The 22,003-nt window shown below is 32.8% G+C and overlaps 2 protein-coding genes across 2 annotated transcripts; one reads left to right on the plus strand and one right to left on the minus strand.

Annotated features, from left to right (window-relative positions):
• Nucleotides 1–2: 2 nt before the first annotated feature.
• On the minus strand, nt 3–6,440 carry LOC123713528 (merlin). The gene is made up of 13 exons (XM_045667236.1): nt 6,092–6,440; nt 5,464–5,593; nt 4,987–5,192; nt 4,550–4,674; nt 4,144–4,246; nt 3,709–3,915; nt 3,247–3,351; nt 2,777–2,908; nt 2,352–2,498; nt 1,706–1,894; nt 1,286–1,476; nt 813–1,027; nt 3–219 (listed from the first exon to the last, which is right to left on the minus strand). Exons 1-12 carry the CDS (start codon nt 6,176–6,178, stop codon nt 814–816), a joined length of 1,836 nt encoding a protein of 611 aa, XP_045523192.1. The 5' UTR covers nt 6,179–6,440; the 3' UTR covers nt 3–219; nt 813.
• A 324-nt stretch (nt 6,441–6,764) lies between these two features.
• LOC123712958 (RRP12-like protein) lies at nt 6,765–21,454 on the plus strand. The gene is made up of 19 exons (XM_045666371.1): nt 6,765–6,985; nt 7,136–7,367; nt 7,658–7,784; nt 9,633–9,932; nt 10,233–10,313; nt 10,585–10,737; nt 11,052–11,287; nt 11,970–12,084; nt 12,576–12,740; nt 13,223–13,867; nt 14,750–15,234; nt 15,475–15,650; nt 16,303–16,514; nt 16,679–16,935; nt 17,314–17,525; nt 17,810–17,995; nt 18,128–18,287; nt 20,449–20,586; nt 21,212–21,454. The coding sequence occupies exons 1-19, from the start codon at nt 6,850–6,852 to the stop codon at nt 21,288–21,290; spliced, it is 4,095 nt and encodes a 1,364-aa protein (XP_045522327.1). The 5' UTR covers nt 6,765–6,849; the 3' UTR covers nt 21,291–21,454.
• Nucleotides 21,455–22,003: the final 549 nt, after the last annotated feature.

The raw sequence follows: 22,003 nt of genomic DNA on the forward strand, positions 1-22,003 counted from the left end.
AAATATATGAATAACACTAGTAACTTATGTTGAAATATTAACTATTATTTAAATTTAAAAAAATAACCAAATCTTCCCCATAAAAATGAACATATAAAAATTATGCGCTTTGTTCAAAACCTAGGTGCTAATTACGAAGAGAAATAAAATATTCAAATTGTCACTTCCATGTCCTAGAATAATACATATTTGTGGCATTGCTTGTCATTGTACTTTCACCTGCGAAAAAGCATGTCATAGATTAAAAAATATTACAAATATTCTTCTGAAACATAGATTATGGAAGAAATCGCTTGTTAGCGATAAGGCCGCCTGTTGCCTAATAACTTATGTAACCTACTTACTTACGTTTTTTGATTGTATAACTATGTATAGTATGGTAACAAAGTATAAATACATAAATAAATTATTATATAAAGACTGAAAAACGAGATTGTCAAAATCCGTTACGTTTTTTACATAAGGCAAAGTTGTACCTATTTTTAAAAGGCCGGCAACGCACTCGCGAGCCCTTCGGCATTTAGTGTCCATGGGCGGCGGTAACACTTAAAATAAGGAGCCTCATGCCCGTTTGGCCCCTGTTCTATAAAAAAAAATTGGAAGTCACACTTATGTAGTTTCTAAACCCTTATATATGAATCGTGTTTATTTTTGTTATAAGAATTATATTAACAATTTCAGTTATACTATTATTTTTAATTACACGTGAACCGAATGTTTACTTCTTAAAACCGATTTAACAAATAAGGATTACATAAGCGTGAGGCCAAGGTCATGGATAGCTCCAGTTTTTTCTCGTTTTTCGATCTCACCTCACAGCTCTTCATAGAAGGCAAGTCGTGTCTTCGTTGAGCCCTGTTTGAGCCGCCGTAGAGTGGAGTACTTGTCATCTCCGGCCCTCGTCTGAGCCTCATGAATCCTGTCCAAGGTGGCTCCTGGTTGCTGCTCCACTCGCAAAACCGAGAATTCACAACGCAGTTCGTCTAACTGCTGTTGAAGATGCTTGGATTTTGCGAGGTATTCCACCCTGGAAGTTAAACGGCAAAACAGTTACTAATAACATCTTTTGAAGATTGATAATTATTCTTAATTTAAAATAAATAAATTTTCAAAAAAAATATCTTCGAAAATCTGTGATAAAAAAAAGAAAACAAGAAATCCTAAACTTTTGACTTGAATCTTTATATTATTCAATATTTCACTCTATCAATTAAATGTCATAGTAACATGAATTCTTTACGTTGTATAAAGACCTTATAAATTTTACACTATTCAAAATGATTACCTTTCCTTCTCAATCTCCAACGACAGCCGATGGATGTGCGGATCCGAGTCATCAGGAAGTAGTTGGTAGGAATTCAACTCGGGCTCCGGTGGTGTGGAGCCTCCGTTTTGTAGTACTCCGACACCGTCACAACTCAACTCCGCCGGGAGAGAGCACGTAGACGGGAAGAGAGAAGATGGAACGGTTGATGGCTGGAAATTATGATTTCTATTTTGAGATCCTTGTTTTTTTGTATATTTATTTGATGTTTTTTTCTTTATATATTATTATTCCTTTTGCATGCTAATAAATCATTATATGAAGTTGTTTAATTCTTTTTTCGTGGCCGAATCGTTCAAAGGTTTACTTTTATATACGTAAATTCCAAAATACGAAATTGTTTCTTTTTCTTCCATCATAGATAATTAAGTATTCCCTTACCGGCGGTAGAGACCCAGTAGAAGTCCTACTAAGGAAGTTGAGTAGTTTTTCCTTCGCTTGTTTTTCCGCTACTCTCGCCGCTAGTAATTCCGATTTAAGCCTATCGGCTTCCGCCGCGCGTTTTTCTGATTCCTCCACTAAACGCGCAGTTAAGAATTCTGCTTCGCGGGTTTTTCGTTCTAAATGTACCTGTACAAATAAACAAATAAAATTGAAACTATAAACATTTATTTGATTAAGGCAGAAACAAGAAAAAAAAAAATACAAACACAATTAGTTTGTGTTTGTATTTGTAATTGAGTCCAGCTCATCTTTATGTTGCTGTCACTAGCAAAACTTATTTGAACCGAATATCTTGGAGTGACGGCTAATTTTACACAAAACCAAAATTTAAAAATACAAAAACATATATTTGGAAGAAAAGAAGAAAAAACAGATCACAAACATGAAATATGAAACAATGGAACTAAACTCCCAAATCAACCGACTGATATTACAAAATTTAATTTTTACATTTCACTATGAAATGTCGCGGATTAGAAGAGGCACTATTCTATGAAATCTATTACTATGAAATAAAGAATTGGCAAAGCCATTGAAAATATTTAAAGAATTTATGTAACGTTTATTATTTATTTCTTCCTACCTTTTCCTCTTCAGTCCGTATGTTAGACAACCTCAATCGAGCATTATCCCTTTCAGCATCAGCCGCCTTCTGTGCTAGAAGAGATGCCTCTTCTTCTGCCACTCTTCCTTTCTCAGCTAACAGCTCTGCTGTCTCTTCTGAACGACGCTGAAATAATTTTGATGTTCGTTCTTTTTTATATTACAATTTGTTTATAGCAACAGTTTTGTAATAAGTTTTAAAGCAAAATATATTCTTAAAACTACGAGAAAAGTTAAAATAACTAATTTCAGAAATCATAAAAATTAAAAAAATATATGTATTGTTTCTTTTAAATTATATATGGATAGATATAAAATGTACACTATTTTGTTTAAACCTGATAACTTTATAAAAACACACAGTTTAAACAAAACGTAGATTTTGTGAATGAAAAAATAGCATACCAAAGCTTCATTAGCAAGACGTATCTCCTCTTGATACTGCAACAATCTCTGTTCCATCGCGGCCCTTTCCCTTTCCGCTGCTTCCCTCAGTTGCTTTTCGCGAGCCAATTTATTTCGTTCTACTTGTCGACGCTGAATATGACAATTCAAATGCATATTTACAAACTATAATAGTATATTTTAATTAACCTCATTTCGTAATTTTAGAATTCCGAATTAATTTCTAATTCTAAATCTTTATATTAAATAGATTGTGAATTTGCATATGTTAAACTTTTATAATGACGACAGAATATCAATTATAACACAGTTTTATATGTATTTATTTGCACAAAAATTCAAACCAATATTACATCGTGCTTGCTTTATTTAGTTCCCAAGCTGCAATATTTAATGGTTATCAGTTCTAGACAATGTAAATATAAACACATTTACATAGCAATAAAAAAATGTCCTTCAAGTAGACTTACCACTTTTTCCTCCTTGGCCTGAGCCTTCATCTGCTGCACTTCCATAGTATCGGGCTTGCGCCGGCGCATGTATAAGTCATGGTTACCGATGCACAGGTCTAATATCTACAACAGGATACATATTATTTTTCGGTGTGACCTGTTAACGATAATCTAATATGTATGGAAATGGTAATGTGATCAATATAGATAATCATCCCTGTGATTTAAATATCGACAGCAGGGCCTCTCGTATATGTTGGTTTATAGAGACCAGTGGAAATCCCTTCAAACGCACCAGTCGGATCGAAGGACCAAAATTTTTTTTGCTATGACTTGCCTTTTCAAAGCGATTTTTTTTTCCTTTTATCGTTTGGATGAAATATTTGGAAAAGCCTTTTACCGGCGTCTTTTCGTCACACGTTAACTTTAGCTCCAAAATTACTATATGGGCGAGATAATATAATGACGCGATAAACTCACCAATTTATTCATCCCTTTTGGCGAGAAAAAAATGAAGTTATTTGCTGATTTATCGACGAATTTGATAACGAATTTCTTATCATCAAATGAAATATGTTTGATCTCTGACCATGGAAAGGTAGTTTTTGGTTGGAGTTTATTGTCCTTTTCATATATATTTAGACCTAGAGCTGTGACACCTAGATAGAGATCTGTGTCTTTTTTATTCTGAAAAGAAATAGATTTTATTTAAAAAAATTGTTAAAAACTCATAAAATATTGTTTAAGTGCAACCTTTATCATGCAAATTAATTTCCCTTTAACATTCATACAATTTATATGATCAAGCATGATTTTAATTATATATAAATATTTATAAACTTATATCAGTCAAGTTGTATGTGTAACTTAAAATAATACACTACCCCAATAAGCAAAAGGTATTTATTTACTTACATTTATAGCAAAATAATTAACTCCATACATATCCAGATCTTGGGCTATTTTGAGATATTCCATTTCCGCTTCATCCCTCGACATACCTTTGTGATCTGCATACCTGAAAAGTATATTTCTAATGTTAGGTATGAAAACCATTGTCTTTTTTTATAACTTCTATATTATCAACTTGTAACAATTTAAAATAATTGAAAACATGCTAAGCATAGGTGGCGCCGTTTGAATAAGAAATACATCATTGTTAAGACAACATTTATTATATGTATAAATGTTAATTATATTTATCAATCATTTTTCTGTATAAATATAACTAAATTATGAATTGATATACATATATTATATTTTCAAGTAAAATGTACATTGATTAATTTTATAATCCAACAAAAGGCACATAATAGTATACCATATTTTAATCCTTTCCTCCCACATCTCAGGGGTCATCTGATACTGATCAATGACGCGCTGAGGCAGAAGATCTTCACTGGCGAGCATACCTGGCTTATAAGCACTTTCATCATAGTCCCCATACTGAAATATCAATAAAATATATGATTATAACTAAATACAATGAAAATACTTGGACTGATGTTTGTTAATATAAGGTCTGGTTAATGTAGCAGAGATTTGTGCCTTGAATATTTTTCCCTCAGTAATTTAAAAAGAAACATTTTGGAAAATTGCATTATAGTCTGTAATTTGTTTGACTGCGGCTATATAAGACCCACAAATTAACTATTTTTATTATGTTAAACCAATTACTATAAACATTTTTCATGTTGATGTTTAATATATATGTATTTAAATACTTCAATTTTATAAAGTAATGAAATCTAATCTTACTTTAGCCTGGACAGCATAACTAGCTAACAAAACTGATGCTTCTGGAGGACAATATATATCCATACTTAATATAGCCTGCTTCACTTGCAAGAACAACAAGTGTTGTGTGACCTCTTGAATAAGTTCCTCAGCGACATCTTCAGGATAAAGCTTGCACAATAGCATAAATGGAGTGCCTGGCATTTGAGAGACACATTGTTCTTGGACTGAAATATGTATATCAATTAGATAATATTAACTTATTTTTTATATGAATATAGAAAATTTTAATTTTTTACTCTGGTGACACTTTTTAATGACAAATAATAATATTATTACAAAAGAAAATTAGATTGTTCTTATCTAGTTGTTATAAGTTTAAACTTTCATGGCACATATATTATATTCAAAGCTTTGTATATCCATATAGATATACTGTTGAATTTTGTTATTGAATAGGATATTGTTGTAGCCAAATTTCAACACTAAAAAAATTACCTCTCTTATCCAATTTCAGCCAACTGATAAAATGTTTTGTATCCTCAAACTGAAGGCCAAAAAACCATGTTTCCCTTAGTCCTATAGTCCTACATACAAGGTCAAACAAATCTCTCCCAGTTGCTCGCCACTAAAATGATTTTCGTGATATCAAAAATTTATTATGACCATAATGTCTCCCACATTATGTTATCCTGAATTAAATTATTGATTATTAATTCAAACTAGGTATAATGGAAAAGTGATATTTGTAATTGTGTCGGACTCAAATGTCCTTATCACAATAATGTGGTTTATACCCTACGTAAACTGCTTTACTTTATAATTACCTTTCAAAATCATTAAAAACGGTTCAGTTATTTGACATTGCATTCGTAAATACATAATACCTTCAAACTATATAAACAGTTTTTTTATTAATGATACTTGAATCCTTGTTAGTGTCATACGTAATTTAATAATTAATAGCAATAAAACACGATAAATGTAAAGTTATGTGCAAATTTAAGATATTTGACCCTGGGGTCACGGCATGACTCACACAATGAACCTATTGTTATATTTCACGATAAAACCTTACTTCATTAGTTCTAATATGAATCTTTGAATTAATGTTTTAAAACATTACCTCTAAATTAAATTCCAACTCAGCGTCCAATGTACACACTTTAACTGGGAATGATTTAGAGGCCTTCTTTCTTCTAAACGGCGGCATTTTTTAATCACATTTCACATTAAATAAAGAATTTTTTTCTTCAAATTTTTATAGGAATAGGTTAGACTTAGATTAACCAAATTACGGATTTGTTTAACAGTAGCAAAAGTTTACGTAATGTACACTTGCGGTTGAGGAATGCGTGTATTTCACATTGCGTACTATTTCCAGCGGTTATTATTTACAAACAAGCGGAACGTCAATGAAACAAGAATGCGAGTTGAATGAAGAAAAAATATTATTGAGAAAAACTTCCTAGTGATGTTCCTTTATATAAATGAAACTAGTTAAGAAGTCATAGATGACAGTTAAGATTGTACTCTGTGGAGTTGACCGACAAATGAACTCTAATTTAAACTTTTATCAAGCTATTGTTAAACTTATGTAATTTGCATGCATGGTTTTTCGCAAACGCTGTTTATATTTTTGTTATTATCAATTATTTTATTTCAACAATTAAAATAATATTGCCTTTGTCTTGATATATTTGAGTTATTTTTGCATTCTCTTGTGTTGATTATTCTAGATAACTAATTATTGCTGCATTAAGTGACAGTGAATTGCTATGTCAGTGAACTGTCAATTTGTCAAGTGTTAATTGTGCACCGTGCTGCGAACCAAAACCACGTGTGTTTTGATTTTGTAGTGCTATGAAATAAAAAATTTAAGCCATGGGAAAATTTAGATCCAAAATAAAGGGAAAATCAAAGGGCAAGAGATGGCAAAAGGGTCATTCTTCAAATTCAAATCCGAAAACACAAAAGTACCGGGAAATAGCAAAGTCCAGGTTTTTTCAAGAAAACCTAGGTAATAATTATATGTATATGTATTGTAGATTAAAGTTAAAAAGATTTAATACCTTTAAGCGTTACAATAGTACCCGTAAAGTTTTTTTATAGATTTAGTATAACATGGAGATTTAACAATATTTTACACAACCTGGAGATTTAATTTAAGGTGGCTCCGGACTAACACAGCAAGCTCTACAAAAACATGATGCCATTACTCTCTACGGACATAGTAAAAAAGTAGATGAAGATGTAATAAGTAAAGAATTTGAGAGTATGTCGGTTCATACTGGTGAAGAAGATGAAACTGAATACACTGGTTCACAAAAGTCTGGCACCTTTAAAACATTCCAGACATTTGCTTCCGATTGGAGTCAATGTTCAAATATTAGCTTTAGCAAGTAAGTGTAAATGAAATAAGTCTTTTCATATTATTTCTTTATTAAATTGCATCAGTATCTAAATTACTTTCATTATTATAGTCTGACACTTATTATTAATATTTTGTTTGAGACATGCCATGGGAGTCAGTGTTAGTTGTGCTCATAGAATGATAATTCCATTTCACACACAGCCGTGATTTGAATGCTTGATGTCAGGGATGACGCCAATACAACAATTTTGCAATAATAATCTTTATTTTTTATAATTATTAGTTAATTCTATAAAATTTTATATTTAAATATTTTAGACTTCTGACAAGATTTGACTCAAACAATGCAGTACATAAAGAGATGTTGGCTGTGCTAGCAGCTGTTACTGAAGTGATCAAAGAACAGGGAGGAAAGGAAACCACTACAGAATATTTTGCTGCTTTGGTATGAAATTTACTGATCAACTTCTTTCCATGGTTCCATATAGCATTCTTTTACAGTTATATTATGTCTATGGAAGTGGTCAGAAAAAAAACAACATTTATTAATGTAGGTAACTTAATGTATCCTTATGACAGTAAAAAAAATAGTTCTACATTTACATTTACTGCCAGTTCTCAAAACAAGGGTGTTGAATGGATGAGCAGAAGTGGCAAGTTAATATCTGTCACTCTTTTGAATTGCCGAGGTTTTCTTGTACAAAATGTTTGTTAGCACCTGCAACCATTTCTTTGTGATCCTCGTGACATGTCATGAGATGAGATATGCAATTCTCTCAATCTGACAGAGAGGTGCGGTAAAATTATTTCATACAAATACTTACATAATAAATTATCTTGGTGAATCGAGGTAGAAAATAATTAATACATACCCGTATATACACCAATCCAAGTCGAACTAGTCACGTTCAATTACGCGTTCACGAATACGATGTACCACAACACAAGCAATGACATTCTAGTGACCATTTAACAGTTCCTGAACTATAAAGTTGAACAGATAAATACAAAATAATAATGAAATAATTGGTAGCACGTGGGCGACGTTTTGCTTACATTTTATAATAAATTGATTGATAGCTTTCTTTTACCATGCAATTCAAATTTATGTATTGACAAGACTGGTGTATCACTATGGATTTTATTTAAAAATAATGTGCAAAATGCAGACTTGAGATTGTGGTACTAATTTTGTCTTTTTTACGAGTATTATAGTTATGGAAACTACTATTTTTTTAATGAATCTATATTAATCGGTTCATATAAAATATTTGCTGTAATTAAAATAAACAATACTTTTAATTTTTTTCGATCGTGGAGATAGGGCATAGTTTGCTACAATAGCCCGCTTCTGTACTCGAAATGTCAATTAAATATCAGCTGCATTACCCCACAAAAGTGACAAGAGATAATTAAATGAAAATAATTAATAAGACTATGAAAATAACTAAAATAGATTGCATCATTTTCGTCATTCAAATCACGTATTTTTTTTAAATGGCAAATGCTGCCGAGTTTTAGCTTATTCGAGAGACTTCCTATGTGTGGGCTTCACTAAAGTTTACAATGTAAAGTAATATTTATTTTATTTATTAACACTTTGTTGCACACATAATATAAAACTGAACATAATTAAATTAAAAAGAGGGCAACTGGCGGCCTTATCTCTCCCAGGCAACCACTGTGAGTACCTAAGAACATGTTCTTATCCACATTTATAATTTTGTTATTGAGTACTTAATACATTTTGTGTTCATAGCTTAAGATTAGTTGCATTAAACCATAAAGCTACAATAAAGATTAAGAAAACACTTTTTAAACGGATCAAAGCTATGTATTATTATTATACGCACGCCGGAAAGCACGCTAAACGTCGGAAACAAATTAAATTTAAAATTATGTAAATAATTATAATCTTATAATAATAATACATAGCTTCAATTGGTTTAAAAAGTGTTTTCTTAATGTGTAAATGCTATGTTAACAAAAGACAATACTATATACAATAAAGATTGCACTGTTTACATTTTCAAGTGATGGATCTCGTCGTATAACTGTAATAAAAGCGAAGTGCCATCAGCAAACAGTTCGTTCGTTTTAAGTAAGCTATTTCGTGAAGCTGTTGCCAGAAATGGTAGTTCATTTATATAGGTAAAAATATAAAAGGTCCAAGTATTGAGCCTTGTGGTATACTCCTTGTATCAAACGATGAGAGTGAGGTTGTCCCATTTACTTTGATAGGTACAGTTACCGTTGTTTGTGGCCATCTTCAAAAGCATTTGTTTATTTTCAGATGCAAGCGCTTAAATCATCAGAAGGTGAAGAAAGCTTAGTTGCAACTATATCTTTACTATCAATGGGCATAAAATCCGTACCACAAGCCGTCCTACGCAAACAGTTCTCAGATTCAGCTACTATTTTTACTGAATTACTGGAGAAAAATGAACAGACAGAAAATGGCACATTGTTACGAAGTGCCATAGGCTGTCTCTCTGTCTTGCTAAGAGCACAAGAATATGCACTATGGGGTAGTTCCTCTACTATGAAGATCTTTGACTGTGTGCTTGCATTTGCTCTTCATTCTAAGCCAAAGGTTAATACAGTATATATAATTTTAATTCTAGTAAGGTCTTAGTAAGTTTTCTGTGAGTGAGTCGGAGTTTTTTTTATTTATGCTTCTCCACTAAACCAAAATAATAATATTAAATAATGGTTGTATGGTGTCAAATGTGACATGAAAATAAGAAATGTTACTTATTAGCCAGAAAGTATGCACTAAAGAAAACCTAGGAGTAGTATAAATGTTGATAATATTTTTGTAGAGTTCCATAAAAATTTCTAAAAGAAGAAGTTATAAGTGTTTTATAAATTTATGTTTTGTGAAAAATTTCAGGTTAGAAAGGCAGCGCAACATGGTGTGACATCCGTTCTTCGGGGCAGTTGTTTTATGATCCCTTCGGAGGATAATAATAAGGTAATTTCTTTTGCCTATATGTATTATACATTCTCCATTTATTAAATTAATTAAGAACTTTAATGATATAGCTTTGGATAAATACATTGGGTTGGGTTCTCTAATAGATTCTTCTTATAAGTCTGCTAAATTCTTCAAGCCTATGATTAAGCTTATTTGCTGTGCCTATTTTCAAGTAATATGAATGTTCTAAAATTTTCTACAGTAGAAGAAATGTATATATGTTATATATAAAATCCAGTTTGTGATATAATGCAATATTTTTGTTTAGATAATCAAATTACATCCAGCATCAAACCGTGTTGCAGACTATTGTTTATCTCAAATAAAAGCAGAAGCATTACTCTCTGGCCACAGAACAGTGTTGCACACTTTGACATTATTGCGCGATGTGTTGCCTGTTTTTAGCAAGGATAATATAAAGGTAATTTTAAATTCTTTTCATTAAGTTTGTGACTATGTACTTAGGTGGCAAATGTTTTTTTTTTTAATAATTCATATTAACTTTACATAATCAATCTATATTAATTTATAAATAGTAAATGTTACACTCATCGAAAATGACTATTTCTCATTGTAAATTATGCTCTATCATCATTTGTGTTTATTTTAATTACATCCTGATAATGATTAAAACCAAAGATTTTTTTGTGTAACTGTTTAGGAAGATGTCAACTGTTGTCTATTACGCCAAATAAAGTTTTACAATTTAAATTTAGAATAATATTACCATTACAGACTATATGTGAAGCTATTTTATCTCTAATGACACACAACAATGTATACATAAAGACGTGTTGTCTTCATACATTGCACGCGTTATTCGCCGCACCAAAAGATATTTGTAACATAACGGGTAATTTGGCCGTGCAATTGACTAGGGCTTTGATGGCTGCTCGGCCCCCGGCCAATGATACCGGACAGATTTTAGCATGGACCACTGTCTTGCAACAGGGATATGGGTGTTTGGCCTGGTAAGTGTAATAAGAACATGTTATTTTTGTCATGTGTCTGTTTCATTGTTTGTTTTTTATAAATTTAACATAAGATTGTTGAGGATAACACTTTCCAGTTAAATGTATTTTTTATTCACTGTATAATCATGTTAAATAGGCATATAGGTTGTAATGTCTATTGATAGTTTTAACGTAAGGTCGTCTGTTGCTTTGACAGTGTTGCCATTTTAATAAATTTGCAAATTAATTCCGACGAACTACAAATTTAAAAAATCATTAAATAATCGTAACTTAAGTTTTCATAAACCTATTTTATTTACTTGGCGTGCCATCTTCTTTTATAAACCAGATTAATCATATGATTCAGCAGTGTTGGCCTAGTGGCTTCAGCATGCGACTTTCATCCCAGAGGTCGTAGGTTCGATCCCCGGCTGTGCACCAATGGATTTGCTTTCTATGTGCGCATTTGAAACTAGCTGGTAAGGTGAAGGAAAACATCGTGAGGAAACCGTGTCTTAGACACAAAAAGTCGACGGTGTGCGTCAGGCACAGAAGGCTGATCACCTTCTTGCTTATTCGATTAACAAATGATCATGAAACAGATACAGAATCCGAGGCCCAGACCTAAAAAAGGTTGCAGCGCCATTGATTTTTTTTTAATTTTATTCAATAAATAAACATGCAATAAATTACATTTCAGTCTCGATTTAAATCTTTGTACACCGAATCTGCTGCCGTTTGTGAATATTTGTGTCTCGGAGTTGTGGCTCTCAGACGTTGCCGAAGTTAACTCCGCTTCTACCAACGCACTGAAAGTGAGTCTTTGAAATTATATTTTATCGTCTATATATCGTCTCGTTTAGATTGTTTTAATTTTTTAATAGGAAATAGTTATAGTTATGCCTAAAATAATTATTGATTACTAAGTTTTATTCTAATGTTATATTTTGTGTTGAATATAAAACCATAACAGAAATAAATAAATTCATTGTTCCCGTGAATCCAGTCATTATATCTCTCTGTCCTAGTCCTTTCGTTCCCTCGTTACTTTCTCTGGTCAAGATATAATAATAATTATCTTTTGTAAAACCCCGAAAAATATCTTTACAAATATCAATTTAGGCTTAAGAACGAACTCTTAAGAAGTCCACTTTAGTTTCTTATTTTAAATATATTTTTAATTAGTTTGAAAGTTTACTATTGAATATTTTGTCCTTACCAGTTTAGTATCACTTCTAGTACTGAATTGAATTGTGTAATATTTTTATAACTGCCAATATTGAAATGTTTATGTCTTTGTTTTTAGGCCATACTCTTAGACTGTGTAAAGCCAGCTGTGGAGTCAGAAGAGTCCCTTCTGAAGCACAAAGCTCACATCGAGGGCATTTTCAAGGTTATTGGAACTGGGCTGGATAATCCATTTAACCAAGCTATTAAGCATGTTATATTGACAATAGCTGTCTGCTTTGAGGTAATTTTTAGAGAACATTTAAAGAGTCTGTAAAAAATAAATTTATCGCTTTTTTTTTTTTGTTTCGATGCTTCGTAGCAAGAGATTTAACATTTTTAGTCAGGAGCAGTGTTAGCCTAGTGGCTTCAGCGTGCGAATCTCATCCCTGAGGTCGTAGGTTCAAACCCCGGCTGTGCACCAATGGATTTTCTTTCTATGTGCGCATTTAACATTAGCTCGAACGGTGAAGGAAAACATCGCGAGAAAACCGGCTTGTCTTAGACCCAAAAAGTCGACGGCGTGCGTCAGGCACAGAAGGCTGATCACCTACTTGCCTATTCATTAAACAAACGATCATGAAACAGATACAGAAATCTGAGGCCAAGACTTAAACAGGTTGTAGGGCCATTGATTTTTTTTTATGTTTTTTTTATTTTTCGTTAGCAACAGAGCAAATTACTGTCATTACACTATTACTAAAGTAACTTTTATTTTTCTATTAGATTGGAAATGATAAAATCGCATCCGCTCTTGGATCACTATTAAAAAAATTAAACGATCGACGCGAAAGCCACAATTTCTTCAACGAGAAAGAGGCGGAATATGCCACCGGTTGCGCCATTAAGTCTCTAGGACCTGAATTTGTATTAAATATAATCCCAATACGAGTGGACGACACAATAAACCTGGACAGAAGCTGGCTTTTACCCGTATTGAAGGAGAAAATAACGAATTCGAACATTAAATTTTTCGCCACAGAAATTCTGGAGATGGCAACATTTTGCAGACGAAAATCTCGTGAACTGGCCGACGCTAAAGATATCCCCGGGTCTCATACGTACGAGCTTTTGTGCAATCAATTATGGGCCTTGTTGCCTAGCTTTTGTAATAACCCGAAAGATATAAGCGATAGTTTTAAAATAATGGCGAGGGTTTTAGGATCCGTGTTAAAAGATAACCCGGAGTTTAGATCGTCTGTTATGGCGGGGTTGAGGAGGTTAATTTCTTCTGCGGAAATTGAGAAAGATAAATTGGAATTAGCAAAATATGCGAAGAATTATCTCCCGATATTGTTGAATGTTTATATGACGCCAGCGAAAGGCAATACGGCGGAGGGACAGCGGTTGGCAGCATTGGACACCATACAGGTAAAAAATTTATATGTATATTAAGTAATTTTTGTAAAATAATTTAATTTTGTATTCTGATTTGCTTAGAGCATTGTTTTTCAACCATTTTTATATCGTGACCCACGAAGAAGCTATAATGTTAAGTATTAACAGTCTTACGACCCCGTCACTAAAATTGTAATAATATGTACATAGCGCGCTATTTTTATCATCTATACCTACGTTATATCAGCCTTCATTGGTTTTAAGCTGCAAATAACGAATATTTTGTACTTATATGTAGTTTGTATTTATTATTTTTCAACAAACTGCGAGCACCTTTTAAAACAAACTCGACCCCCCGCTTGAAAACGGTTGTTTAGGGTAAACCCTGTCTGTTATTCGATACTATACAGTCCCTATTACATCGTTTTCACAAAAATACTTGTTTGTCGCTTAAGATAGCGTAAATACATATTGACAGTAGGTTAGTTTTTCTATATTATTTATTTTACAGAATAATACAATGAAAATGGTATATTATATTCGGCAACCACTAGTTTGTGTTAATGTAACAATAGCAGTATTAGAAGTGCGACAAATGCATATAAAAATACTTCTTCAACTTGTTTTTTTATGTTGTTTAACGTTAAGCTATCTAATAACTGACCGGATAGTCGTTATTGGCCAGGGTAGCAATTACCTTTACCATACCATACTGTTCTCTCACCGTAGACGTTGTTAGCTCTCGAAGTATAGACTCGCATTTGCGTTTCAGCGTAACAACAAATAAGCGGTTTTTTTAAGTCATCTAGAAAAAAACGTTAAAACGGTACAAAAATACTTGTTGAATTATTATGAATAATTAATAAATTTATGTGTATCGATACTTCAACAAAACTTTAAATTAATTTTTCACAGGTTTACTTAACAATAAGCGATCAGTCGCTACGGCAAGAACTTTTCGATAACTCAGTAAAACAGCTAGAAACATCAGAAACCAATCATTTTCAACGCGAATCAATATTAGATATTATTCGAATACTTGTTCTGTACCAAAATAGTGCCCAAATAGCTAATTTATTCGAGAAATGGGTTTATCCACTGTGTGAAACAGTTCTCGAAAACCCGAAGAAAACAAAAAAAGCCAAAAAGGATGAAACAGAAGAAAATAAAGAAAACGGTAAAATGGAAGCGGACGGTCAGCAAACAAAATTAAGGCATAAAGACAAAGCTAGATTAATAGAAATGGAACATAAAAAGGCCTATAGGATTCTAGAAGAGATCTTCAAAAGCGAGAGTGAGAGTTGCAAAGAGTTCCTAAAAGAGAGTTCTAAGAAGATCAAGAAGCTCTTGATGACGTCGTTGAATAAAGTGGCTGACAGCAGTAAGGCACCTAGGTTAAGGTAAGTGGTTTTCTGTAAAGATTCCGTGATCTTTTGGATATAAAATTAGTAAAACATGCCAGCTGACACATTTTTCGTATTTTTGTATTCTGTAAATCAGTGTAACCTTTTATAAAATATTTAGCATTTACCTTTACGAATACCAGCAAATATCGAAGGCATTTAGTATTTTGCATAACTAGATTTTAAGCAGATTTTAAGGTTTTACAATTTATTGTATAAAATTTAATACCCTTTCAGATGCATAGAACACTTTATAAGCCTATCTGCGCCAAATTTAAGTGCAGACAGCAAACTACTGAAGTCAGCAATTGCGGAGGCGGTTATATGCACCAAGGATATTAATTCTAAGTGTAGACAATGCGCCTTTAACTTGATCAGCACTATTGGGAATGTATTGAAGACTCGGGATGGAGGTGATTTTTATTATTTTCTTTATTTATTACTTGAAACTGAATTTCTGGATTGCTTTTTATTAAAAAAATGTGCGTGTGTACAAAGTATACATGTCAGAAGTGAAACTTCTTTGTAAATTAATTATTACGAAGGTAAAAGCCCCATAATGATACCAGATCCAGCCAGATCATGTACCATTTGAATTTTTTATTGTTGTTTGTTTTATCACTGTTTTTTGTAACTACTTTATTTCGCTAATCGTGTCCGCATGTTGTAGGGACGGCACCGCTTTTCATATACAGAGTAGACTCTATATAACGACACTGTAGGGAGTGAATTCTATGGCGTTATAGATAGTTGTCGTTAAATGGAGTGAAGGAAAACTTATAGATAATCCATGACTACTTATTAGTCATGGTCAACCACAGTCCGTGTGGACTGTGGTTGCAAGCAATCCCGTTTTGTAAACAAAAGAACGAATTTCTTACAAAGTTCATATGCATGTTGCCGACAGTCGAGTCTATTGCGGTGTAGGATAATAAAGCGACAAAAGAACGTACACAGCTGCGCAGTTTTTACTAATTTTAGCACCTTACAACGTACTCCAAATAAAAAAAAATATATATAGCACTAACTGGTTTCTATGGCATATATTATTATCTATTACCGTAGGTATGACAGCATATATAGAAATGCTAGAAGCAGGTCTCGCCGCACCACTTCCAAGGGTAGTTGGAGCTACAATCAGAGCATTAGCTTCTGCCCTTTTCAATTTATCTGAAGATATGGGTCTAACAATTGTTCAGGAGCTTCTGGAAAAGGTGGCTGCGCAAATGCTGAATACCAACAGAGAGATTGTCGCTGCTGCTATGAGTTTTCTTAAGGTGTGAATATGCTAAAAAAATCATGTGAAGTTTCATAGTTAATGTTGATAGATATTTTTGGTAGTTTTTTGTACGATTTGTTGGTTTAACATGAAAGTAAGAATATAAAAATATTATATGTATAGTAGTATATTATATTACATATAGATTTTCGTCGATTACAGGTATACACAAAGGTAATCCCGAAAGATGTTATAGCTGGTAGTCTCCCACTCATATTTAGGACTCTCTCCTGTATGAATGAGGACTGTAAGCGACACTCAAGGGTAGAAATTGGGTATTTCCTATCCCGAATGACTAGGAAATTTGGTGCTGAAACGGTGGAAAAATTGATTCCAAGAGAAGATGAAGTTATGTTGCGTAGGCTGAGGAATATCAGAAAGATTGATAATAGGAAGAAGAGAATGAAGGAAGGACAAAGGTGAGTTTTTGATTTGAAGCCCAATGTTACTTTCTCTCTTTCAAAGGAAATATTTTAATTATTACACATGTTTGTTTGTTTTTTTTATTAAATGAAATAAATCATTTGTGGATCCAGAATTAACTAAAAAAGTTTAGTATTGTTGTGTCATTTAGTATTTAGTAAGTCTTTAACATCACAAATAAGGCATGAGGACAATCATGCCTCATTAACTGATATTTTTCTAGGTAAGTGATTAGCCTTCTGAGTGTTACAAAACAAATACATTTATTTGGAAATTGAATCAAAACCTTCGGGTAACATGAAGGCGACTTTGATGTTAGCCTAACACTTTATACTAAAAATTTAGATTTTCTTCTTTTATTTATTTTGGTACAGGGATCAAGAGGTAGATTCGGATGATAACCTTAATGTGAAAGGTGTCTCTAAGACCCTGGAAGACATTCTCAAGGATTCAGATTCTGAACTGGAGGAAATGGAGGAACGGCCCAAGGTTAAAGCTAGAAAGGGAAGAAGCCAGGCTTGGATCCAAGACGATCCCGAAAATATCGTGGACCTGGCTGATATGTCCTCTTCTAGGAAGATTACAGGTTATTTTCCTAGCCTTACCATCGGTTATGACAGGTTTTTTCAACAAAAATGGCAATGTTTTAATTATTTTCTATTCTGTCCATCTAAGCCCTTGGGGCCTAACACATCTGTTAAAGCAAGTGACGACTAACTATTATTTTATTTATTTTTTATATCGTCATGAATATTATTAGATATATTATTTATGGTATTATTAAAACAGCTTTATGAATTAGAGAAAGATTTTTTTTTGTTGAAATAAATTATAAAAGTTCTTTTCATAATGAATCAATATTTTTTGTAGCGACGGATCCGAAAGAAAAGAAGAAATCAATGGAAGAAAAAAGTCAAAAGAAGAAAGATGGAGGCTTTAGGACGGCAGCTGATGGAAGGCTCATCATCAGTGATGAAGCTTTTGATGGTGGTGATGATGATGATGAGGATGAACTCAAACCTAGCGGAGATATAGATACAGATACTGATGATACAGGTAAAGAAAATTTAACTGTACAGTTAGTTTGTTTTGAAAATGTTCCTAACTTAACTCTAAAAATGTTATCAAATTAATGATCATATGTCGAACCTAAATTAAATCCATTTTTAAACAATATCATTTTGACAGATAATGAAGGCAAAGAAAAACCATCGAAACTCCTGAAATCTGGAGCCAAACGCAAATATGATGACATTCTTAGTATAAAGAGTGGTAAAACAGCAAGAAGTCGAGCGTCTACAGCCACTGTCGCCTCCAAATATAAAGCTGGAGGAAAGGGTATCCATCGGTAGGTGACACTTTATTTAATTAATCTTAAGAACTTTAATAAAATCTTAATTTAATTATTTTTTTGGCTGCGCACTCGTCCTCCTTTTTATTTATTTCGTGTCTAACGGAGTAGTCGGAATCGTTTTTTAAAATGTGTATATAAATTATACGTTCCGTTGAGGATTTAAAAGAATTTATGATCTGTGTCGCCCTAATAGTCTGTAATAAATTTTATTGGAGATAAGTCTTATTATAACTGTTTGTAAATATAGTCCTTTACATATACAATTTATTGACTGATTACTTTACAACTGATTAAAAGCAAAGGGCACCAAGACAAAAGGTCTTGCTCAAAATTGGTTCCAACTAAAATAATTGTGAACATATATTAGGTCCTTACATATGAAATTGGCGTTTTGTATGGGAGGAACAAAAAGTCGAATATTTTTAAATATAATATATTTAATTAATCAAAGTATGAACCATTGTTTTCTATGCACTTTTGCCATCTCATAGGTAGTTCATTGATCCCTTTACTAAAAAACCAGTCGGACGGGAATCAATAAAATCTGTGAAGGCGATTTGGACTGCCCCATCAGAGTTAAATTTTTTCCCTTGCAAGAAGTTGTCCCAATTTCGAAAAAAATTGGTAATCTGTTGGAGCAAGGTCCGGGGAGTACGGAGGATGTCTTAGACATTCCAATTGAAGCTCTTCTAATTTGGTAGCCGTCTGTTGTGTACTGTGTGGTCTAGCGTTGTCGTTTAGTAGCAGTGGCGTGGAGCGATTGACCAGCCTAGGTTGTTTATCCGCTAGCTTTTCCATCATGGTTTGCAATTGCTGACAATAGACATCAGCCGTAATAGTCTGGCAAGATTTGAGAAAACTGCAATGAATAATACCGGCACTAGTCCACCAAATGCTTACAAGTAACTTTTGGGATTAATTTTCGCTTGGGGCAGGATTTGGCTGGCTGGCCAGAATCCAACCATTGCGCTGAGCGCTTCCGATTATCGTAAAGAATCCATTTTTCATCACAGGTAATGATTCGGTTTAAAATACCTTCATTATTGTGCCGGTTCAGTAATGTCGATGCGCGTTTGCCGGTTTGCTTCAGTCAATTCGTGAGGTACCCACCTTTATAGCTTTTTAATCTTCCCAATTTGCTTCAAGTGAATTAAAACAGTTTTATCACTTACGCCGCAGCCTGCAGCTAACTCGGACGTGGTTTGCGATGGATCCGCTTCCACAATAGCCTTCAATACTTCATTATCAATTTGGGTCTCAGGCCGTCCACGGGGCTTGTTCTGCAGGTCGAAATTTCCAGAACGAAAACGTTGGAACCAAAAACGAACTGTGTTTTCTTTTGCAACATGACTGCCAAATACATCATTCACCCTTCGAGTCGTTTCCGCAGCACTAGTGCCATGGCGGAACTCATACTCGTAAATAATGCGATATTTTAAGTTTTCCATTTTGTAAAATGAGTGACGCAAACAGAAAAAAAAACAAATGAATGACGGTCATCGAAGCACAAATACATGAGTAAATAGCTGTACAAATTTTAATTTGAAATTCCTAACCAAAGAGGAGGTATTTGAGGTCAAAGTGCCCAGTACGACAAGATAAACACTACCTAATATAAACACTACTAAAAACTTAATACTTCTGATATGTAAAGAAAAAATGTGGATATCTCAAAGAATACTGATCGGATTTTTATGAAACTTGGACTGTTCTATAAGTTGGAATATACCTTTGTATCGTGTCGATATGACGTAGTTTGAATATTATAATATGATTATTTACTGACCGAAACAAATATGGATAGTGTTTTTTTCAAAACTATCACATACATACATGTCAAAATTAATGTCATCTTTTCGTAATATGTGATCTTTGAATGGGAGAACTCTTCTATAACCTTGCTGTTTCCGCGATTAAAAAGTGTGTTCGGTGAGATGATTGCTAAAAATACGAATAAAAAGAAAGCTTAAATATCTGTAAAACTGATTGCACTAGCAATTCCGTAGTTTTCATATATATTTCTTGCTTTTTTTAATCGTAACTATCACTTGACGTCTTAAACCGTAACCATGGAATACGTGAACCGTCGAAACTGTAGGACATCGTATTATCATATAAAAGTAACTTTAATACTATTGATTGTAATATCTTTCAGACCCCTTAGTTATGCAGCATCCGTGGCGTCAGTTGGTACAGATTACCGCTCAAAGAAAGCAAAGGGTGACATCAAGAAGAAAGGTAAACCTGACCCCTACACGTACTTACCACTGTCTAGGAACAATCTTAATAAGAGGTAAGCTGTTTGAATTATTAAGTCCTTTAAATGAACTTAAGTGATTTTTGTATACAAATAATATTTTAATAATTAATGGAGAAGTCTCCTTACTGTAAAATAATTGAATTTTTTAATGACTGAGAAATAAATTATTAAAGATGACGTATTTGAGATCGACAGAAGATGAAATTTGCTTTGCAACTAGTTTATCCTGTAGCTTACCGCGACTTTCTAACGTAAAATAAGTCTGTATCAAAAATATATATAAAATATCAATTTTCGCTCATAAAGGAGCGTTCAAGTATTACGTTGAACGTTTTGTGACAATCCTCACACTTACCCAAAAGTTACCATTATATGGTGTAAAGTACTGGAAAGTCGAAAATAATATTAATGCGTAAATCAATCTCGATTATTGAATCGTAACGTTTTACAACAGAAGCCCCTCCCAAATTCATTACATAATACTTGAACGCCACCTAATCATCGCTAAGATGTTTTATAGGTAAAATAACATATGTAAAATGTAAAAATAAATAACAACTGTGATTGAATTATTAATTAGATTACATATATTGTAATACTGAAAAAAACAACGGTAGACGCAGAAAAAGTATTAATTATTTAATATTGTTTTTTACAGGAAAAAGGCTGTTACAACGCAACAATTTAAGGGAATTGTTAAATCCAAAACGAAGGGGAAACTCAAGTTCAAGAAGTGATTTTAGTATTAGTTAATTTGTAATCAATTTTTATCATTATACTAAAATATGTTAATTTCACCTCTTCCGCTTTGATATGGAAAACTGCAATTGTTACTAACTTCATCGCCTACCAGTTATTTTTTTCGCCGTCATACTATAAATTAAATCCGAAATAAATTTGACCTTTGTTTTTAATTCTTACCGAGTTAAATTTATATTGTTTACAGAACGGCTTCGTATTATTACTTGTTTATAACATATCAAAATGAACTTCAATTTATGTGGATCTAGTTCATGAGGTGGTCATATCAATAGACAAGGAATAATTTGTTTAATAGTAATTTCTAAATTCAATCTTAGATTGCTCTAAAGCCATATCTAAATTTGTTAATCCGATTTGTTTTGCCGTAACAGTAATTGACAAGAAATCGGTGACAATAACTTTGCGAAGGTTTCCAACCCCTGATAATTCCAATTTCTCAATAACAAACCCCATCTACCGGTGCAATTGTGAATTAAAACCATAGAAATTGGTCAAAACTAAAAAAAATAGGTTAAAATAGCCGGTGACTTCTGATTATATCTATTGCTAATAAATTTGTTAGCTGTTTGTGTTTTGTATTAAATATTTTATCTTGCTCCTTTGTTACTTTTTTCTAAAAAGCCATTACTCTACATTATTACCAAGAAGAAACATTACAATATCGTAACATGAAACTCGTAAGAAAATC

Source organism: Pieris brassicae, chromosome 8 (assembly GCF_905147105.1).
Source record: "Pieris brassicae chromosome 8, ilPieBrab1.1, whole genome shotgun sequence".
Taxonomy (NCBI): domain Eukaryota; kingdom Metazoa; phylum Arthropoda; class Insecta; order Lepidoptera; family Pieridae; genus Pieris; species Pieris brassicae.